At 43.2% G+C, this 19,538-nt stretch overlaps 1 protein-coding gene across 4 annotated transcripts in view; it reads left to right on the top strand.

Annotated features, from left to right (window-relative positions):
* Positions 1–19,538, top strand: part of PACS1 (phosphofurin acidic cluster sorting protein 1) — a 128,691-nt gene that overhangs the window by 87,133 nt on the left and 22,020 nt on the right. For 3 of the 4 annotated variants that reach the window (XM_046643723.1, XM_046643724.1, XM_046643725.1), the window contains 6 exons: positions 3,035–3,122; positions 12,949–13,038; positions 13,745–13,870; positions 17,113–17,257; positions 17,527–17,618; positions 17,714–17,794. In XM_046643723.1, the coding sequence (XP_046499679.1) occupies positions 3,035–3,122; positions 12,949–13,038; positions 13,745–13,870; positions 17,113–17,257; positions 17,527–17,618; positions 17,714–17,794 (622 nt within the window). Of the gene's footprint in view, positions 1–2,678; positions 2,698–3,034; positions 3,123–12,948; positions 13,039–13,744; positions 13,871–17,112; positions 17,258–17,526; positions 17,619–17,713; positions 17,795–19,538 lie in introns of those variants that run through there. The other variant, XM_046643726.1, reaches the window with a different exon arrangement.

The following is a 19,538-nucleotide window of genomic DNA, read 5'->3' as shown; positions in this document are numbered from 1 at the left end:
CCGGCAAAAGCCTAGGCCGCTGAAGCGGAGTGTGCAAACTTAACCACTCGGCCTCGGGGCAGGCCCCCCAGAGTTTTATAATTTTATGTTTTACATTTAGATTTGTAATCCATTTTGAATTGATTACTTTAGACAATACAAGATATGAATTGAAATTCCTTTTTTTGCATATGGATATTCAACTCATGAACAGTGTATATCTCTCTATTTTGGTCTTCTTTAATTTCTCTCAGCAGTGTTTCATAATTTTCTGTGTGCACATCTTGTACATTTTTTGTCAGATTTACCCCTATGTATTTCATATTTTTTGATGCTGTTGTGAATTATATATTTTAAGTTCCAATTTTCAATTATTCGTTGCTAGTATATAGAAATACCATTGATTTTTGTCTATTGATCTTGTATTCTGCAGCTTTTCTAAACTCACTTATTATTCTAGGTTTTGTTTTTTGTTTTTTGTTTTGTTTTGTGTTTTTGGCAACAACCACTTTATTGCTCTTGATTCTGGGCATCAGGTAAATGGAATAGATTCACCAGGGTCAGATTCATTTGTCCTTCATGTGGTGTTTGCTGGGGCAGTAGAATGGGCTGGAAGATCCAAGATGAGTTCACTCAAATGTCTGATGGGATGACTATAACAGCTAACAACTGGGAAATGACTCAGATTCACTTGCCATGACTAGAAAGGTTCTGGACTTTTTTTTTAAAAAATTTTATTTTTTTCCTTTTTCTCCCCAAAGCCTCCCGGTACATAGTTGTATATTCTTAGTTGTGGATCCTTCTAGTTGTGGCATGTGGAATGCCGCCTCAGCATGGCTTGATGAGCGGTACCATGTCCGTGCCCAGGATTCGAACCGACGAAACACTGGGCCGCCTGCAGCAGAGCGCGAGAACTTAACCACTCAGCCACGGGGCGGGCCCTGGACTTCTTGATGTGGTGATTCAGGGCTCGAAGAGAAGGAATAGTGAATATGCCATGCCTCCTAAGGGCACAGTCCGGACTGGCACAGCTTTACTTCTGCCACATTCTATTGGTCAAAGCAAATCACAAGATCCAGAAAAAGGGGGGAAATCCCAGCATCTGATGAAGGAGCATCGTGTGTGTGTGTGTGGTGAGGGCAAGAATTTTTGGCAGCCTTCTTTGTAGACATTTTGGCATGGGGTCCACTAGTACCCCACAGTTTCTCCATGGGAGGGGCATCTTCACGTGGGATAATTTCTTGATCAGCCAGAAAGAAGCATCATAAAGAAGAGGGCTTGTCTTGTTTTGTCCCCTGCTGTACTCACAGTATTCAGAGTGTCTGGCATAGGACAGGCCCTGGTAGGCTCCGGGTGCATCTCGGTGAGAGGAGAGACCTCTCCGGAGACTGAGACATTGGTGGTGGCCGGTGCTGTCACCCAGTCCAGGCATGCTGACACTGGCCCTGGCTGACACCATTGAAGTTCCTCCCCTGGCCTGTGAGCCTATTCTAGTAGGTTTTTTTTTAAGATTCCATCAGACTTTTTACATAGATGATCATACATCTGAAAATAAAGACAGTTCTATTTCATTCCAATCTGGATACTTTTTATTTCTCTTTCTTGCCTTCTTGCACCAGTTAGAACTTCTAGGGGGCCAGCCCTGTGGCACAGCGGTTAAGCTCTCGCACTCCGCTTTGGCAGCCCAGGGTTTGCTGGTTTGGATCCCAGGCGTGGACTTGTTACATACCATTCATGAGGCCATGCCATGGCAAGGGTCTCACATATAAAATAGAGGAAGATGGGCACAGATGTTAGCTCAGGGCCAATCTTCCTCAGCAAAAACGGAAGGATTGTTGGCGGATGTTAGCTCAGGATTGATCTTCCTCAAAAAAAAGAACCTCTAGTATAATACATAAAAGTGGTGAGAGTAGGGGCCAGCCCGGAGGTGCAGCGGTTAAGTTCGCACGTTCCACTTCTCGGCAGCCCGGGGTTCGCCAATTCGGATCCCGGGTGCAGACATGGCACCACCTGGCAAAAGCCATGCTGTCGTAGGCGTCCCATGTATAAAGTAGAGGAAGATGGGCATGGATGTTAGCTCAGGGCCAGTCTTCCTCAGCAAAAAGAAAAGGATTGGCAGTAGTTAGCTCAGGGCTAACCTTCCTCAAAAGAAAAGAAATTCAGTACAACTGAAGCTGAGAGTATGAGGAAGGAGTGCAGAGAGAGCAGTCAGAAGTGAACGCGGGGGCAGAGAGCTACAGCACTGAAGAGCAAACGCGTGTGAGATGGAATCTAATTCTCAGGACTTGCTGTCACTCTGGTCAGCACGCTCTCTCGGATGACTCCCCATTCTCCAGAACCTCCCCAAGGAAAAGAGTCTTTTAAGAACTTGAACCACTCCAAATGGAGGTGGAAGAGCAGCATCCGGGGTTTCTCTCCCAGCACCTGCTAGAAGTCCAGGGTCGCCCCGCCTTGGAGATTAGAGTCGGATTAGAGATGCTGAGACTCCAGAGCGGGGCACAGTCCTGTCACTTTCAGTTAAGGGCAGTTTCCTCATCGTGGCACTGAAGATGTTCTGCGTACTTGAAGCAAAGTTCAGCTGAAATCGAATTTGTGGCTATTGAAGTCACTTCCTGCCAAATGGTATCTGTTTTGTTTGTGTGGATTATCTCCTTGTTGCTGGAGATTTACATGTAAATGCTTCAGGTGTGGTTACATGTAAGGTGGAAGAGGAGCTGGGTAAGCAAAATAAACATCTGTACCCCTCCCTTAGTCTGTTCCCCCCTCAGAGATTGTTCCCACATGTTAGGAGTGAAAAGGCATCTTGGTTTGGCTTGAGATAAAGGGACATCCACAGAGGTTCATGGAATAATTCCTTTTTTTATCCTTCAAGTACAACAGTTAACTAAAAGGGATGCTCTTTTACTGAAGGAGGTGACACGGTTTGGCCTGAGAATGGCATTCTAACGTTCTTACTTTAGATAAAGCAGCATTTCTCCCAAGAGAATGTCTCATAAATTTTCTTCTCATCAATTCCTTACATTTGACCAAATCTTCTTTCTCTAAATTTTTCTAGGCTGTTCAGCTTGACCCTGAAGAAACTGGTCATGCTAAAAGAAATGGACAAGGACCTTAACTCAGTGGTCATTGCCGTGAAGCTACAGGTGAGTTGAGCAGGATGGTTTGTTCAGGGTCCCAGAAAGCTGGGTAATGATTTGCCCACTGTTGGGGCTTCAGAAATATCAATGAGGGGCCACCTCTCTCTTCTTTCACTCAGCAAAGCAAGTACAATAGTAGAAGGATGATGGCGCCCGTGAGACCTACAGTGTTCCAATTCTGCCTCTTAGCGCTCAGTTGCTTTAAACCTTAGTCTCTTTGTCTAAAATTTTAAAAAATGGTTCTTCCTCCCCTGCCTATCTAACAGGATTAGTATGAAGATCAAGTGATGTGGGTGCTAAAGTGTTTAGTAAATTGTTCAGAAATTACTAGGCGGGTAGTGTCAGTTTCAGTCTTGTCCCCAGGATTTCTAGGTCCAAACAGGCGCATGGGTTGGGGAAGCACTTTTGACGTTTTCTATAGGGTAGAAGAAACTTACAGATTATTATTTCAGACTTGGCAATGTATAATTTACTTGGATATATTATCTCCTGAGTAATCCCCAGATTTAATTCCTTATGCTTAAGTCAGTACCTTCAAGGGACCCGAAATATTTCACAAACATTCATATTCTAAGCATTCCTGAATTTCAGAAAAGAAGGGAGAAACTGAACTACAGAAAGGTTAAGGAATTTACCCGTTGCCAGCTAATTACCAAGTGGCAGAAGTAGGACTAGAAACTAGAGTCAGTAATTTGTGAAGTCGTCAAACTTCATTACCAGACCTTCCTTAACTGATCGCTCCTCTCTAATGAGACTCCCTGGAGCTCACTGAGATTCTGAAGTGCTTCCGGAGTCATTAAATAACGATGGCATTCTTCAGTTTAAGAACAGTGTGCTTACTGAATTCCTACTCGCTGAAAAATTGTGATCTATATGGTAACTCCCTACTAACCAGAATATTTTATTAGCTAGATCACCTATAATGCAGCAATTTATTGCGCTAATGTTGCGTTCATTAAAATCGACGTCTATAGCGCTCACAGTGTGGGAACCATGTGTTGAGGTCCTCAGGTCTCATTATCTCAATTTAGTCCCACAAATTAAAACATTTTATTTACTCCTTATGAATTCCTGTGTGTCCCATCTTGTATTCTAACTCCGTGTTCATCCTTTGTGCATAATTCCTCCCAATTCTGTAAAACGTCGCCAGACACTATGGGTTGAAAAAACAAGTGTGGGACAGTGATGTGCAAGTGGAAACTCTCAGTGTCTTTTTCTCCTTTCCTGACTTTGCACCCTGTTTCTAGGTCACGGGCAGTGTTCCAGTTTTCAGGAATTGTTTCCTATGCTAAAAGCTGTTGCTTTCCAATGCAAACACTGTTGGTGTGGCTTTGAAAGTTCCCTGCTGCTTTTGCCATCCCCACAGTTAAATGCCTTTGCCAAAAGAAATAATTTCTTTTATTTCCTGATTAAATATTTAATATTCTTTAAAATTTAAAATTATACCCAAAACTACAAATATCCTGAATTTTTTATTGCTTTGTTTCCAAGCAGCTGAAAGTAATTACAGATGTTCTCATATTGATTTATCCAGACACTTATTTATTCACTCACACAATAAATATTTATTGAACACCTATTATATATTGTTCTAGGCACAGGGGATACAACCAGGAACAAGACAGACCAAAATCCCTGCCTTTAAGGATCTTTCCAGGCCAGTAGAGCAGCAGTTCTCAAAATGAGGTCTGCAGACCCTGGGCTCCCTAAGACCCTTTCAGGGGATACATGAGGTCACAGTGGTTTTCAAGATAGCACGGTAGCATTATTTGCCCTTTCCACCGTGTTGACATTTGCGTTGAAGGCACAAGAGCGGTGGTGGAGAGAACAGCTGGTCCTTAGCACAAATCAAGGCAGTTGCACAGAATGTACCAGTAGTCATTATATTGTTTACAGACTCAAAGGAAAAAGGAAAAAGCCAGTTTTGCTTAAGAGTGTCCTTGAAGAAGCAGTAAAAATTGTTAACTTATTGTGTCTCTGGATACAATAAGCCCTGGAGTACTTGTCTTTTTAATATTCTGTGTGATGAGATGGGAAATTTGCATAAAGCACTTCTTCCTAGCAAAGGATACTGCTGTCTCGAGGACGAGCGCTTTGCGAGTGAGTTGTGCATTAAAGTAGCTGCTTTTTTCATGGAACAGCATTTTTACTTGAAAGAAGGACTTACAGACAAACTTGTTATTCAGACTCAGCTATTTTCTTGAAAATGAATGTGTGAGCATGTCACTTCAAGGGAAACAACTGAGAATATCTTTGGCCAATTAGAAATAAAATTTGAGCTTTCCAGTGAAAATTAGAATTTTGGAAAACTTATCTCTGTCCCTGTAAGCTTAACAGCTTTCCAATTCCTAAAGACTTTAACTGAAGAGATCGGTGGTGATAGTAACGATTAGGATTGTTTTTACTGTATAACGAAATGTGTAACATTTGAAAGATTTGACTAACTTAGTGAACCAATATTTTCCAAATGACCAATGCTTGAGGCTACAGAATTATGCTGGGCAAATTCATTCAAAGAACTAAGTAGAACAATGGATTGGATTTTATTTTTAACTTTTTATTTTGCAATAATTTTAAATTTACAGAAGAGATGCAGGAGTAGCATGTAGAGTTTCCGTATGCCCCTCACCCAGTTTCTCCTGGTGTTAACATCTTTCTTAACCATGGGACGTTTATCAAAACTGGGAAATTATCATTGGTACTGTGCTGTTAACTAAATTACAGACTTTGTTCAGATTTGCCAGTTTTTCCACCGATGTCCTTGTTTTGTTAATTGATTGGATTTTAATATATAACAGAGTATAAAAGCCTTATTGAGATGGTTTCAAATTCTACTTTGCTGACTTACTAACCTTTAAGAGACTACCACTTGTAGAGTTTTGGTGTAGTATCGGAGAAGAATATTTCACAATTATCTGAAAAGGCTGTTAAAAAGCTCCTCCTTTTTCTAACTTCATATCTCTTTGAGTTTGGATTTTTTTCATGTACCCAACCAAAAGAGTATTTTGCAGCATACTGAATACAGAAACAGGTATGAGAATCCAGCTGTCTCCTATTAAGCCAGACATTAAAGAGATCTGCAGAAATGTGAATGTATCCAGTCTCCCTCATACACTGCTGACGGGGGTGCAAAATGGTGCAGCCACTTTGGAAAACAGTCTGGCAAAAGATTAAACATAGAGTTACCATATGACCCAGCAGTTCCACTCTAAATATTACCCAAGAGACATGAAAATATGTCCACACAAAGTTTTGCACACACTGTTCTTGGGAGCTTAATAGCTAAAAAGTGGAAACAACTCGAGTCCATTGACTGATGAATGAATAAATAAAAAGTAGTATATCCATACAGTGGAGTATTATTTGTTAATAAAAAGGATAAAATACATCTATGCTACAACATTGGTGAATCTTGAAAACATTATGCTAAATGAAAGAAGCCAATCACAAAAGATTTCATTTATGTGAAATGTCCAGAACAGGCAAATCTGTACAGTCAGAGAGTAAATGAGTGGCTGCCTAGGGCTGGAGGTGAGGTGACTGGGAGTTTGGTAGGGTGACAGCTAAAGAATATGGGGTTTCTCTTTGGCGTGATGAAAATCTTCTAAAATTGATTGTGTTGATAGTTGCACAACTCTGAATATACTAAAAGCCATTGAACTGTACGCTTTAAATTGGTGAATTGTATGGTGTTTGAATTATATCCCAATAAAGCTGTTATAAAAAAAACTGTGCCATCTTCTTACTAAATTGTTTTTGTTTTGGAAAAGATATTTTTCATAGAAAGTATTTTTATGTAAACACATAAGTTTATTATGGTTATTTTTAAATGCATTAATACATATTTTTAAAATCTCAGTTTTCATTCCTAATATGGTAAATATTGATAGAATCACCTACGTAAACAAAAAATTGGGAGATCTTCAGTAATTTTTAAGAGTGTAAAAAGATCCTGAGATTGAAAAGTTTAAGAATCAATGTAGTAGTAGGAAAGAGATAATAAACATAATAGATAAGAAAATTATATACAAGTTTTCCTTGAAATCTAACTCATTCTTGAAAACTTGTTAGATGGCAGAAGCCTATCTCCCATTATTTAAATGGGCGAAATAACAATCCATTCTCAGACATCCACAACCTCAGCTTATTTCCTCAAATATCACTACAGCACTCTTAAATATGTATGTGACAATCCATCAAGAATTTTTTATTTAAAAAAGAGACATTTAAAACACCAGTAACCTAATTTTTCATGCATTAATACTCATTAATGAATATTTTTGTGTGCTGTGAGTAATGATACTGTAGTATCAGATATAAATTGTTTTGCTTCTATACTGCAAATGAAGATATACTGTCATAGAGATTAAAAATGATATGTAAAGAGACCAAAGATCGTTTTGAAATTGGACCCAAGTTGGTAGTGCCCCAGGCACTTGGAAGAAGCAAATACTGGGACCATGAAGGGCTAAATCTTTGGAGAAGGGAGGGAAAGATGAGAACAGTAATGCACCATGCCTTAAAGAATGAACCAGCTGTGGCCCCGGGACTGCACTGAAATGTGTGCATCCCGTTACCTGCACATGCAGATTCGTCTTAACAAGCTTGCAATGCAGACAATGCAGTTGGGACAGAAAGTTTACAGATATCTATAGCACATATTTGGATAGTGAGAGTTCAGATAATGAGGGCTGCTGCTATTGGAAGGTGACATGTCCTATGGGGAAATAAATAAAATAAGATAAAGAGATTGGAGCATGCCAGACGTGGAGGAAGTTATAAATTGTATGTGGTGGTCAGGGTAGGCCTTATTGAGAAGATGACGTTTACACAAAGACTTTGAAGGGGGGCCGACCTAGTGGCTGAGTGGTTAAGTTCGCAAGCTCTGCTTCGACAGGGTTTTCCCCGTTCGGATCCTGGGCGCGGATGTGGTACCGCTCATTAAGCCACGCTGAGGCGGCATGCCACATGCCACAACTAGAAGGACTCATAACTAAAAATATATAGCTATGTACCGGGGGGCTTTGGGAGAAAAAGGAAAAATAAAATCTTTTAAAAAAAAAAAAAAGACTTTGAAGGAGGCGAGGGAGGGAGTCATGCAAATATCTGGAGGAAGAGCGTTCCAGGCGGAAGGAAAAGCCAAGGCAAGGCCCTCAGGCGGGAACGTGTCTGGCACGTGTGACAGAATCAGGAGGAAGGAGGGGAGGCCAGTGAGGCTGGAGAGGAGTGGAGGAGGAGAAGAGGTCAAAGAGGTGGGGAGGCGGGATGTGCGCAGCTAATTTAAGGTCTCTGGCTTTCATTCTGCGTGAATTGGAGAATTTTGAACAGAGACATGATAGAATCACTCTGGCTGTTGTGTGGAGAATAGACTGTAGGCAGGAAAGAGGAATTAGGAAGACCAGTTAGTTAATAGGCTACGACACTGATTCTGGCAAGAGATGAGGGTGGTGCCAGAGTTTTGGCTTAAGCAACAGGTAGGGTGGAATTAAGTGAGATGGGGAAGACTGTGGGTGAAGCAGGTTTGGAGGGAAAGATCCAAAATTCAGCTTATTATATTGTATTTGAGATGCCTATTAAACATTCAAGAGGAGTTGTTGAATATATGAGTTTAGAGTTCAGGAGAGAGGTCTAAGGTAGAGAGAAATTGGAGAGTCATCAACATATTTGAGACCATAAGGTTGGATGAGATAACCAGGGGTGTAGTGAATGAATATAGAGATGAGAGCAGGTCTAAGGATTGTGACCCCAGGCACTCCAACATTAGGAAGTTGGGAGGAGAGAAAGGACCTGGAATGGAGACCAAGAAAGCAGCTGGAGGGTAAGAGGAGATCCATGAGAGTGTGGTGTTCTGGGAGCCAAATGAAGGACATGTTGATGGAAGTAGAGTGATCAGCTCTGTCAAAGCTGCAGATGAGTCAGGGAAGATGGGAACAGATCATCAGATTCCTCAAAGTCGAGGTTATTTAAGACCTTGTCAATGGCAGTTTTGGTGGAATGGTGGAGATAGGAAGGCTGACTGGAATGCATTTAAGAAAAAATGAGAGAAAACTTCAAGAGAGCAAAAATAGGCAACTCTTGAGTTTGCTATAAAGGGAAGATGAGATATGGGGTGGTAACCAGCAGGTCATGTGGGGACAGGAGAAGTTTTTTGGGTTTTGTCTGTGTGTGTGTGAGAGAGAGAGAAAGGTTGTCACTGAGCTAACACCTGTGCCAATCTTCCTCTGTTTTGTGTGGGACGCTGGCAACACCGTGGCTTGACGAGTGGTGCTGGGTCTGCAGCCAGAATCTGAACCTGCGAACCCTGGGCTACCAAAGCAGAGTGTGTGAACTTAACCTCTGCTCCACCAGGCTGGCCCCTGATTTTTTTAAATGAGAGGAATAATAGCATGTTTGCTAATGGAAATGATCCATTTGTAGTAGAGATCCATTTGGAGAAATGATCCCTTATGTAGGAAAGGAAAGAATGGCCAGAACAGCATCTTTCTGGGTGAGAAGGGATGAGATCTGGTGCCTAAGTGGTTGATTTGGATGAGAGCAGGGCGGTTCATCTGTGTAACAGGAGGAAAGAGGGGATGGTACAAATGTGGTAAATAAGTAAGTGTGGTGGGAGTTGTGGGACCTCTTTTCGTATTGCTTCAATTTTCTCAGCAGGTAGGAATCAATGTTATCAGCTTAGAGTGAGGGGAGGGGTAAGCTGATGTTGGAGGTTTGGGGAAAAACGAGAAGATGTGAAACCATCATCTAATAGAGTGGGACAGTGAAAGAACTTGGGAAAGTATAGTATGATTGCCAGGCAGCATTGCAGGCCCTCTTAAGATCTGAGGTCATAAATTTAAAGTCAGAACAGTTAGCCTGACTGAGATTCTCTCCGGGCATGTTCACCCAGGGCAGGTGGATTTAAAAGGGTTGTAATTTACCAAGTGAGTATGGCAGAACAGTAGCAGGGCAGAGGAGTTAAGGGTGGATGCAAGGACGTGTTTATCAAGATTGATTATGGCATGTAAGCTGGGTAAGGAGGAAAGGGGATGGCAAGGGGTGAGAGGAAGAGTGAACCAATGAGCAGATCCCTGGATTGTAGGCGCTGGTGGCTTTGAAGGATTATATGATTGTTGGCAAACCAGAGAGAACGAGCTGGGAAGATAGGAGGCGTAATCAGAGAGTAGGATGTTTGAAGCTGAGATTAGGTGTTGGTTGTAATTGTTGGTAATGATGAGGTCCAGAGTACAATCGTGTGAGTGGCTAAGACAAGTGTGACGACAAGATCACTGGAAGAGAGGAATTCTGGGATTTAGAGGCCAGGATGTTGGAAAGAGTGTATGACTGGAGTAGTGTTGGGGAGAGAAACAGTGAGTGAGGAGCTAAAGTCAAGAAATGAGCAGGAATGACTGGCAATTACAGATGACAACAGCAGCAAGAAAGAGAGGATAATATAAACTGATGACATCTCTTCAAAATGGGGAGTTTTAAGGAGGTGGAAGGGAGAATATTCTAGACCTGGTGATGAGAGGACACCTGTCCCACCTCCAAGCCCAGTGGCTGTGGGTTGTAGGAGAGAAGTAGCACCATTTGAGAGGGCTCCCCAGAAAGCAGTGTCTTCGGGGGGGTCAGGTTTCAGAGCAGCATTTCTCAACAGCGGCCCTGTTGACGTTTGGGGCCAGATCATTCTGTTGTGGAGTGTGTCCTGTGCGTCATAGGATGGTCAGCAACAACCCTGGCCTCTGCCCTCTAGAAATCTCTCACACCCACACCACTTGTAACAACCAAAAATATCTCTAAATATTGCCAATGTCTCCTACCCCCTGGTATATATAACTGCTGGAAATAAACCACATTTTAGACTCTCCCAGCATTTCTGAGATTCATTTTATAGAGATTTCTTAAATCAAGAGAGCCCAAATAGAGTCAGGTGAAAACTTTGTCAAGATTTTTGTTTGTAATAGAGCTTACTACAAAAAGCGTTATCTAACAGATGAGGCAAAGTTTCCTTTATTACTTTTAATTGGTATAATACAATGTTCTAATTACAAAGCCATTGTGAAATGTTGTATTTAGGAGATTTTCCTTCTGCATCAAACAAATTTGCACTTTATAAAAACAGAAATTAGAAATGTATAAGAAGCCTAAATGTGAAAATTAAAATTTCTAAAGGAAAACATAACAGAATATCCGCACAACCTTGGAGTAGGCACAGATATCCTAGATAGGACCCAGAACGCAGTAACCATAAAAGAAATAATAATGTTGACCTGATCAAAATTAAATACCTCATCAAAAGACGCCATTAAGAAAATGAATAGGCAAGAAAATATTTACAACACATATATCTGACATGACTTGTATAAATAAAAAAACTCTCACAACTCAGTAACAAGATAACCTGGCCAAAAAAGTTTGGTCAGGCACTTAATAAGTAGAAATTTTAAAATGACCAATAAACTGATAAAAAGGTGCTCACTGTTATTAGTGGTCAGGGAAACGCAAATTGCAGCCATACTGATGTTCCACTGCACGTACCCATTAGCATCCATGAGTCCAGGGCTGACCCCGCCAAGTGCTGGGGAAGATGTGGAGCAACTGGGGCTCCCGTACACGGCTGCTGGGATGGAAAGTGGTACCAACACTTTGGAAGTCGGTCTAACAGTTTCTCATAAAGTTAAACATTTGTCTACCCTAAGACCCAGCAATTCCTCTCCTAGGTCTTTGCCTAAGAAAAAGCAAAACACGTTCACCCAGACTTGTACAAGGATAACAGCTTTAGCCATAATGGCCAAAAACTAGAAATGACCCAAATGTGAACGTTTAGCAACAGAATGGGTAAACAAAGTGTGGTATATTCACAGAATAGAATTCTACTCAGCAGGAATGAACTATTGATACATGCGACAACCTGTATGAACCTCAGCCACGTTATGTTGGGCAAAAGAAGCCCAACTGAAGTGGTACGTATGATATGATTCCGTTTTTATGGAATTTTAGAACAGACAAAACGGATCTATGGTGAAAGAAAACACAACAGTGCTTGCCTCTGAGAGTGGTGCAGGAATGACCGGGAGACATCACAAGGGATTTTTCTGGAGTGATAGAAATGTTCTACGTATTGAGACAGATGTGGGTCACGCAGTGTCTGCATTATCAGTTCATCCATCTGTGTCCTGGAGATCTGGGCACTTCACCACTGTGTTTAAATTACGGCTCAATTTTTTAGAGAAAGTAGTTTATACAAATTTACTGGCATTCCTCAGGCTGATCTCTTCTTACAGTTTAGGAATAGTTTAGCCCAACTTTATTTTCTTAAGGGCTGAAAACATTGGGGTGTCTAACCCAGTGTTAGGTTGAAAAGGAAGGGGCTGAAAGGAAAGGTTCCTGGAAAAAAAGTTATATCTAAACTGAGACCGGAAGGGCAGTTGGTTAGCTGTGTACCGAAGCGTGAAGGAGCACCTAAGAGGAGACAAAAAGCGTGTGAGAAGACCCAAAGGCAAGACAGTGCAGCTGAAGTGTCATTACAGAGGAAAAGGGAGGCTGGGCTGAGCCTGGGGCCGTGTTTCCACCCCTCGGGGTGCTCATACCTGCCTGCCTCATCCTCAGGACAGTTGGGAGAACTCAAATGCAAAAACAAATCATTTTTACATGAAAACCCTTTATAAACATGCAACATTAAACATACAAAATCATATCTATGGTGGTGGCTTAATTCTAACAAGTATGACAAAGACTGATGAAATATTTGGACTGGTAGGGATATTTGTAGAGTTTAAAAGTTGTTTGCAGACAAAGCATTTCCCTTGGTCTGATTTTTGGTGACAGTTTTGACTTATTTTTTTCTTGGTTTCAGGGTTCCAAAAGAATTCTTCGCTCCAACGAAATCATCCTTCCAGCTAGTGGCCTGGTGGAAACAGAGCTCCAGTTGACCTTCTCCCTTCAGGTGAGAGTCTCCTCAGTCTCAAGTGGCTAAGATGCCATAGCCCAGTGAACTAAAGTCACCCGGTGAATTCAGCCCAGTGAATTAGCCATAGCAGGAATAAAGTAAAGTCACCCACAGCTTTTATGCCCAGCCTGGAGGGCCAGAGCAATCACACAGCGAGCCACAGTCAGGAGGCTGAGACCCAGGTAGGATGCTGAAAAGTGCATCACTTCTCATTCTTCTTTCCCATTTCCTTTGATAAGGCTGTTGGCCCCACCCGTCCTACCACGCTCAGCCCCGTCACCTCTCTTTAGGAATGCACAGCACACACTCCAGCAGAGTGCGCCCCTTCAGTCTCATTTTGCCCCCGTATTGTGATCTCCATCCCTTCCCTTCTCCTCCTTATCCTTCTAGTATGTCTGTCTCTCATCATAATCCCAGAAGCCCAAATTGAAGCACATGGAGGAAACACTAGATCACATGGCAAGGAAAGAGGCAGCTTTCTGAACGTGTGTGGACCACAGAGCTGGGGAGTGGAAGCCAAGCACCGAGCCGAATCACACCCTCAGCAGCAACTTAAGGATATTCCCTTCACCCCCTGAGCACCTCCTTGAATAGACAGGAGACAGTGAAGACAGAAAGATTGTGCATTCTCTAGCGGGACTAGAGCCCACCAATGGACCCAGTTGCTTATTGACCACGCTTGACTCTGTTTTATGCTCGGCAGTACCCTCATTTCCTGAAGAGAGATGCCAACAAGCTGCAGATCATGTTGCAAAGGAGAAAGCGTTACAAGAACCGGACCATCTTGGGCTACAAGACCCTGGCCGTGGGCCTCATCAACATGGCAGAGGTGAGAGGAGCACGGTCTCCGGCCTTTAAGTCAGAGAGCCTGAGAGAGTTGAACCCAGCAAACGATTTTCCCAGCCTGCTGGCTGTCTGTTTTATTTTATTTTACAAGTTAATTCTTTTATTGGAAATTTAGGGTATACCTCTTTTTATCAAGTACTTTCTCCCTCACAAAAAGTTTTTCTTTAATTTTTAAAAAATTTTCAAACTTAGGGAAAAGTTGTCGGAATAGTATGAAGAATCCCCATATGCCTCCACCCAGATTCTTCGGTGTTAATGTGTTACCGCACTTGCCTTCTCTGTCTCTAGATTTCATGCATATTATTTTCTTTTCTGAACCATTGAGAGTAAGTTGCAGACATGATGCCCCATTACATGTTAATACTACACTATGTTAATTTCCTAAATAAGAATACTCTCCAGGGCTGGCCCTGTGGCCAAGTGGTTAAGTTCACGTGCTCCGCTTCGGTGCCCAGGGTTTTGCTGGTTCAGATCCTGGGTGCAGACATGGCACCGCTCATCCAGCCATGTGCAGTCAGCATCCCACATGCCACAACCAGAGGCGCTCACAGCTAGAATATACAACTGTGTACAGGGGTGGGGGTGGGGGGTGCTTTGGGGAGAAGAAGAAGAAAAAAAAAACAGATTGGCAACAGATGTTAGCTCAGGTGCCAATCTTTAAAAAAAAGAAAGAAAAGAAACCTTCTGTCCGTAATTTAAAAAAAAAAAAAAGAATACTCTCCTATGTAAGCACCATGCCACCAAAAGATCAGAACGTTAACATTGCTGTAAGATTACCATCTGACCTCAGTCACCATTCAGACTGTGCCAAGTGTCGAGTGTCTCCATGATGTCTTTACAGGCCCACGATTGAATCTGGGATTACGTCTTGCATTTAGTTGTCATATCTCTTTAGTCTCCTTCAATCTGCAACAGTCCCTCAGATTTTCCTTGTCTTTCATGCTCTTGACTTTTTTTTTTTTTTTTTTTTTGCTGAGGAAGATTCACCCTGAGTTAACATCTGTTGCCAATCTTCCTCTTTTTGCTTGAAGAAGATCTGCCCTGAGCTAACATCCATGCCAGTCTTCTTCTATTTTGTCTGTGGGTCGCCGCCACAGCATGGCCACCAACAAGTGCTCTATGTCCCTGCCCAGGAACCAAACCTGGGCCACTGAAGCGGAATGCGCCAAACTTAACCACTAGGCCACGGGCGGGCCCCCCTTGACATTTTTTAAGAGTACAGGTCTGTTACCACTTTATTGAATGTTCCTCAGTTTGGGTTTGTCCGATGTTTTCTGAAGATTAGATTCAGCTTATACATTTTTGGCAGAATTACCACAGAAGTAATACCACGTTCTTCTCAGTGCAACATAGGCAGCACTCCACGTTGATTTGTTTCATCGCTGGGTGAGGTTGACTTTCATTGCTTAGTTAAGGTGGTGTCTGCCAGGATTTCCAATAGAAAGTTAGTAAATATTTTGTACTTACCAATGAAAAAATATTTTATAGGAAAATGTTTTGAGACTATATAACAGTACTTTCCTCCTCCTATCTTCACCAACTAGTTTTAGCATCTGTGATTCTTGGGCTGAATCACTGATTGATGCTTGCCACACAGTGAGTTTCTTTTCCTTTCTTTTCTTTTCTTTATTTTAGTGAGGAAGATTGGCCCTGAACTAACATCTGTTGCCAATCTTCTGTTTTTTCCCCCCTCCTTGAAGCCCCACTACATAGTCGTTTTTCCTAGTTGTAAGTCATTGTAGTTCCTCTGTGTGGGACGCCGCCACAGCATGGCTTGATGAGCAGTGCCTTGTCTGCGCCCAGGATCCAAACTGGTGAGCCCCAGGCCACTGAAGAGGAGAACACAAACTTAACCACTTGGCCACTGCGCTGGCCCCGTCCACAGTGAATTTCTAATCTCACCATTCCTTCTATATTTGTTAGTTGGCTTTTGGTTGTAAGACAGAGCTCTCCCTTCTTCCCTACTTACTAATTGATTCATTTATTTGTATCAGTTATGGACCTATGGATTCCTGTTTAATTCAGTGGGGTTTAATCTGTTACTGTCATTTTTTTGGCTTGATGTTCAAATTATCTCAAATTTGGCCAGTGGGAGCCCCTTCAAACTGGTTCCTATATCCTTTTTGATATGTCCTATCACTCTTTACATACTTCTTTACTTTCTGCTACAAAATATTACAGGCTCATCTTGTATTTCCCCTGACGCAGCCTTGGAATGAAATGGTTCTCTTAAGAGCCCTGGTTCGTTTTAGTGGAGAATGGTATTTAGAAACCAAGATGTGGGTACTAGGAGTGCTCACTCTCCAACTGGGGTCTCATTGCTTCTACTCCCTCTCAGCTGACAGAGCTAGGAAACGTACGTGTGTGTGTGTATATATGTGTGTGTGCATATGCACTCATATATACATACACATCATATCTGTTTCCATATCTATATCTATCTGATCATGAGCTCACATCCAGTCAATTCCAATCCAGCACCATTGGGCTTATTCTAGCCTTCCCCTTTCCATATTTCTAATTCCCTTCTCCATCAGTTAGAAACCAGGCTCCCATTATCCTCAGTGCGTTTGCTCATTTGTGCACTTCCCATATATGTCAGGCAAATCCTCTCAGTCCTGACAAAGGGGAAAAAGAAAGGGGCCACAAGTCAGTTTCAAAACTCATTTCTGTGCTTTAGTACATTAAATAGGGGAAATTTTGTGGCCATACGTGAGATAGTCCCAGCCCATCCTCCTCTCGTCTTCTGGTTTTGTATCAGTGTGAGGGACTGGCGGGAGTGAAGTAGTGCGGATGCCGCGTTTTGCCAGCTGTGTCAAGCCCTTCTGCTTTCTCATGTACTGTAGGTCCTTTTCCTCATTGCCAGGCACACAGGTGACCACCATCCGCAGGCCAGCCCCACCTAACCTGGCAAACTAGTTTCTCTGTGAAGGCCTTAAACTAAAATGGAGTCCTAGAGATTAGCAGTCGTTTTCAATCTCAGGCCTTGATTTTCGTCTTTAAACGCGTGGCCTGACTCGTGGCCGGCACTTCTGGAGACAGTTTCACAGTAAGACCTTGGAGGCAATAGAACAGTCGGCATGGATTTGGAAGGTCGTGAGAAAGAAAATGCATCAGCAGAATGCCCTTTCCACTGGCATGCATATCTGTTTGGGTTTATGAAAATGGACAACTCAGTGGATCTCTCCGTAGTAAGGCGTTTCCACTGCCGCTCTGTCATCCTAGGTGATGCAGCATCCTAACGAGGGCGCTCTGGTGCTCGGCCTGCACAGCAACGTGAAGGATGTCTCTGTGCCTGTGGCAGAAATAAAGATCTACTCCCTCTCCAGCCAGCCCATTGACCACGAAGGAATCAAATCCAAGCTGTCTGGTAAGATGAATGCAGAGGCCCTGCAGGTCAAGAGGGAGCTCGTCACCTGATCTCCATCCTGGCGGAGCTGAACCAGGCAATGCCTAAAATCTTCCTAGGAAAGAGAAGTTAGAGATCCCTGAAAACGAAACATAGCCTGCCATGGCCCGGGCCCTCTCCTCTGCTCCAGCCGTGGTTCGCCCGAGCAGAGCCATGATTCCAGCCGATCAAAGTCTCTTAGGCCAGATCTTCCCATTTTGAAGTTATCTTACTAAGGTGTCTGTTTCCAGATCGTTCTCCTGATATTGACAATTATTCTGAGGAAGAGGAGGAGAGTTTCTCATCAGAACAGGAAGGCAGTGATGATCCATTGCACGGGCAGGTAACTTCCCACAGCCCCTCACAGGAAGTGTCTGAGAAGGAATTCAAGACCTTCCCGGGGTTTCCCAACCTCGTTCTCTCCCCCCTCCCACTTAGGACCTGTTCTATGAAGATGAGGATCTGCGCAAAGTAAAGAAGACCCGGAGGAAACTCACCTCCACCTCTGCCATCACCAGGGTGAGCCACAGAGGTCTGGGGACTGTTTAGCTGAGACTTTCCATTTGGGAGTAGGATGGGAGCTTTTTAAAATTCTGCACGTGGCCGCCCTCAAGGTTCTGGTAACACCCCTGTGTATGTCCGCCACCACCTAATTGAGAATCACTGTCGCAGAGAACCAGTGTCACCAATAGGGCTGTGTTATGTTCTTCAGGTTATCTCAGGATAGAAGAAAGGTTGAAAAACCTTGTTTTAGCCTTCGGAACAGATAATGCTTCCTCAGGGAACAGAACACCTCAGACACCCTACCTTCCCTCTCCAGGTGCTTACTTCAGATGACCTGCTGTCCACTGCGTAGATAAATCCAGTCCTCTCTTGGCCTATTACCATTTTTAATCATTTGTTGAATTTACCCAGAAATAATAGGCTAGTGCTTGGAACTGTGGGTTTGCTAAGGTTTAATTGCATTAGATATAGTTCCTGCCTCAATGGATCCATAACCTTAGAGACCAAATGCCTTTGGATTGTGTCCCCTGCATAAGATTTCCTCGAGAGTCACTATTTTTGGTGAAATTAGAGTTCTGGACTGAGACACTTAGTACCTGAATTTTTGGGGTAATTTTGAATGATTTTGGAGTTCCTGTGCCAAAGTGTGGGAGAGTCAAAAGTGCTAGGAGCTTTTTGGAAGAGAAATTCACGGCTTCATTTTTCCCTGGAGACATCCTGATTCTCTCTAGTGCAGGGCTAGCCTAGGGACCCCAAGAGCAGAGAGTCTCGTCACCATCAGGAGGGAAAGAAATGTAGGCCAGACCTTCCGATGAGGTCTGGCATTCCCCCATGAAACAATGCTGTCATCTCCCCAATCATCCTTAGGGATCACGGGGCTTCAATGTAAATCCTCAAGACTCTGGCCTTGATTTCCCCCATTGAATAATGACCAGAGAGTGTGAGAACTGTTTCATTGTCCTGAGGTATCTAATCCTTGACAGGCTCTCCAAAATAGCCAGGTAAGGCGTGTCACCAGAGCCCCAAATGCCTCACCGCCATTGTGCTCTGGTCAGGGGGGTAGGCTGGATGACCACCCTCTGTTGTAGCTCCTTCTACTAAGTTTTTCTTTTTCCTGCTCTGTAACCACAGAGAGGCCCCACCTTCTTCCCATAGTGTGTCCCCTGGAGCTTTGTGAATCACCCCTTCCTGTCATCTCCCCCACAGCTTCACTCAGTTATATGACCAGAGTTCGGAGCTTCTATTAATATCCACTCCCCTGAAGACTTTTTTTATTAGCTGCAGACACTTTGCAGTCGGATTTCCAGAGACTCAGTAATTGTTCCTTAATTTCTGTCTCCTTTTGTACACATGCATTCTTCTCCCCCAACCAAGAACACTTTGTTCTAGACACACTCATTGACGTGCTGGTCTCTGAGTACGTCTTATGCTTCTCTGTCACTGTGAGCTCACGTGTTTTTTCTCTGCTCTGAATGCCCTTTCCACGTTTGGAAGCCCTGCCCTTTCTTGAAGGCCTGGCTCCGTCTTACTTGCAAGTTAGCCTCTTCCATCCCCAGATGGCGAGTCTGTCATTCAGTCAGGAAGTACTTGGGCCGCAAGCTAGTCATTGTGCCTGGAGTTGGGGACATAGAGCCAGGAAGGCCCGGTCCATGCTGTCAAGGAGCTCACAGTGTCTAGTGACACAGACACGTCTAAACAAGTGACTACAACGCAGTAGGATAGGTGCTAGAAGACAGAGCTTTGTGTAAGGGACAGCAGT

The sequence above is a fragment of the Equus quagga genome, chromosome 17 (assembly GCF_021613505.1).
Source record: "Equus quagga isolate Etosha38 chromosome 17, UCLA_HA_Equagga_1.0, whole genome shotgun sequence".
Lineage (NCBI taxonomy): Eukaryota > Metazoa > Chordata > Mammalia > Perissodactyla > Equidae > Equus > Equus quagga.
The sequence above is the reverse complement of the archived record's forward strand: the minus strand, read 5'-3'. Positions and strand labels throughout refer to the sequence as shown.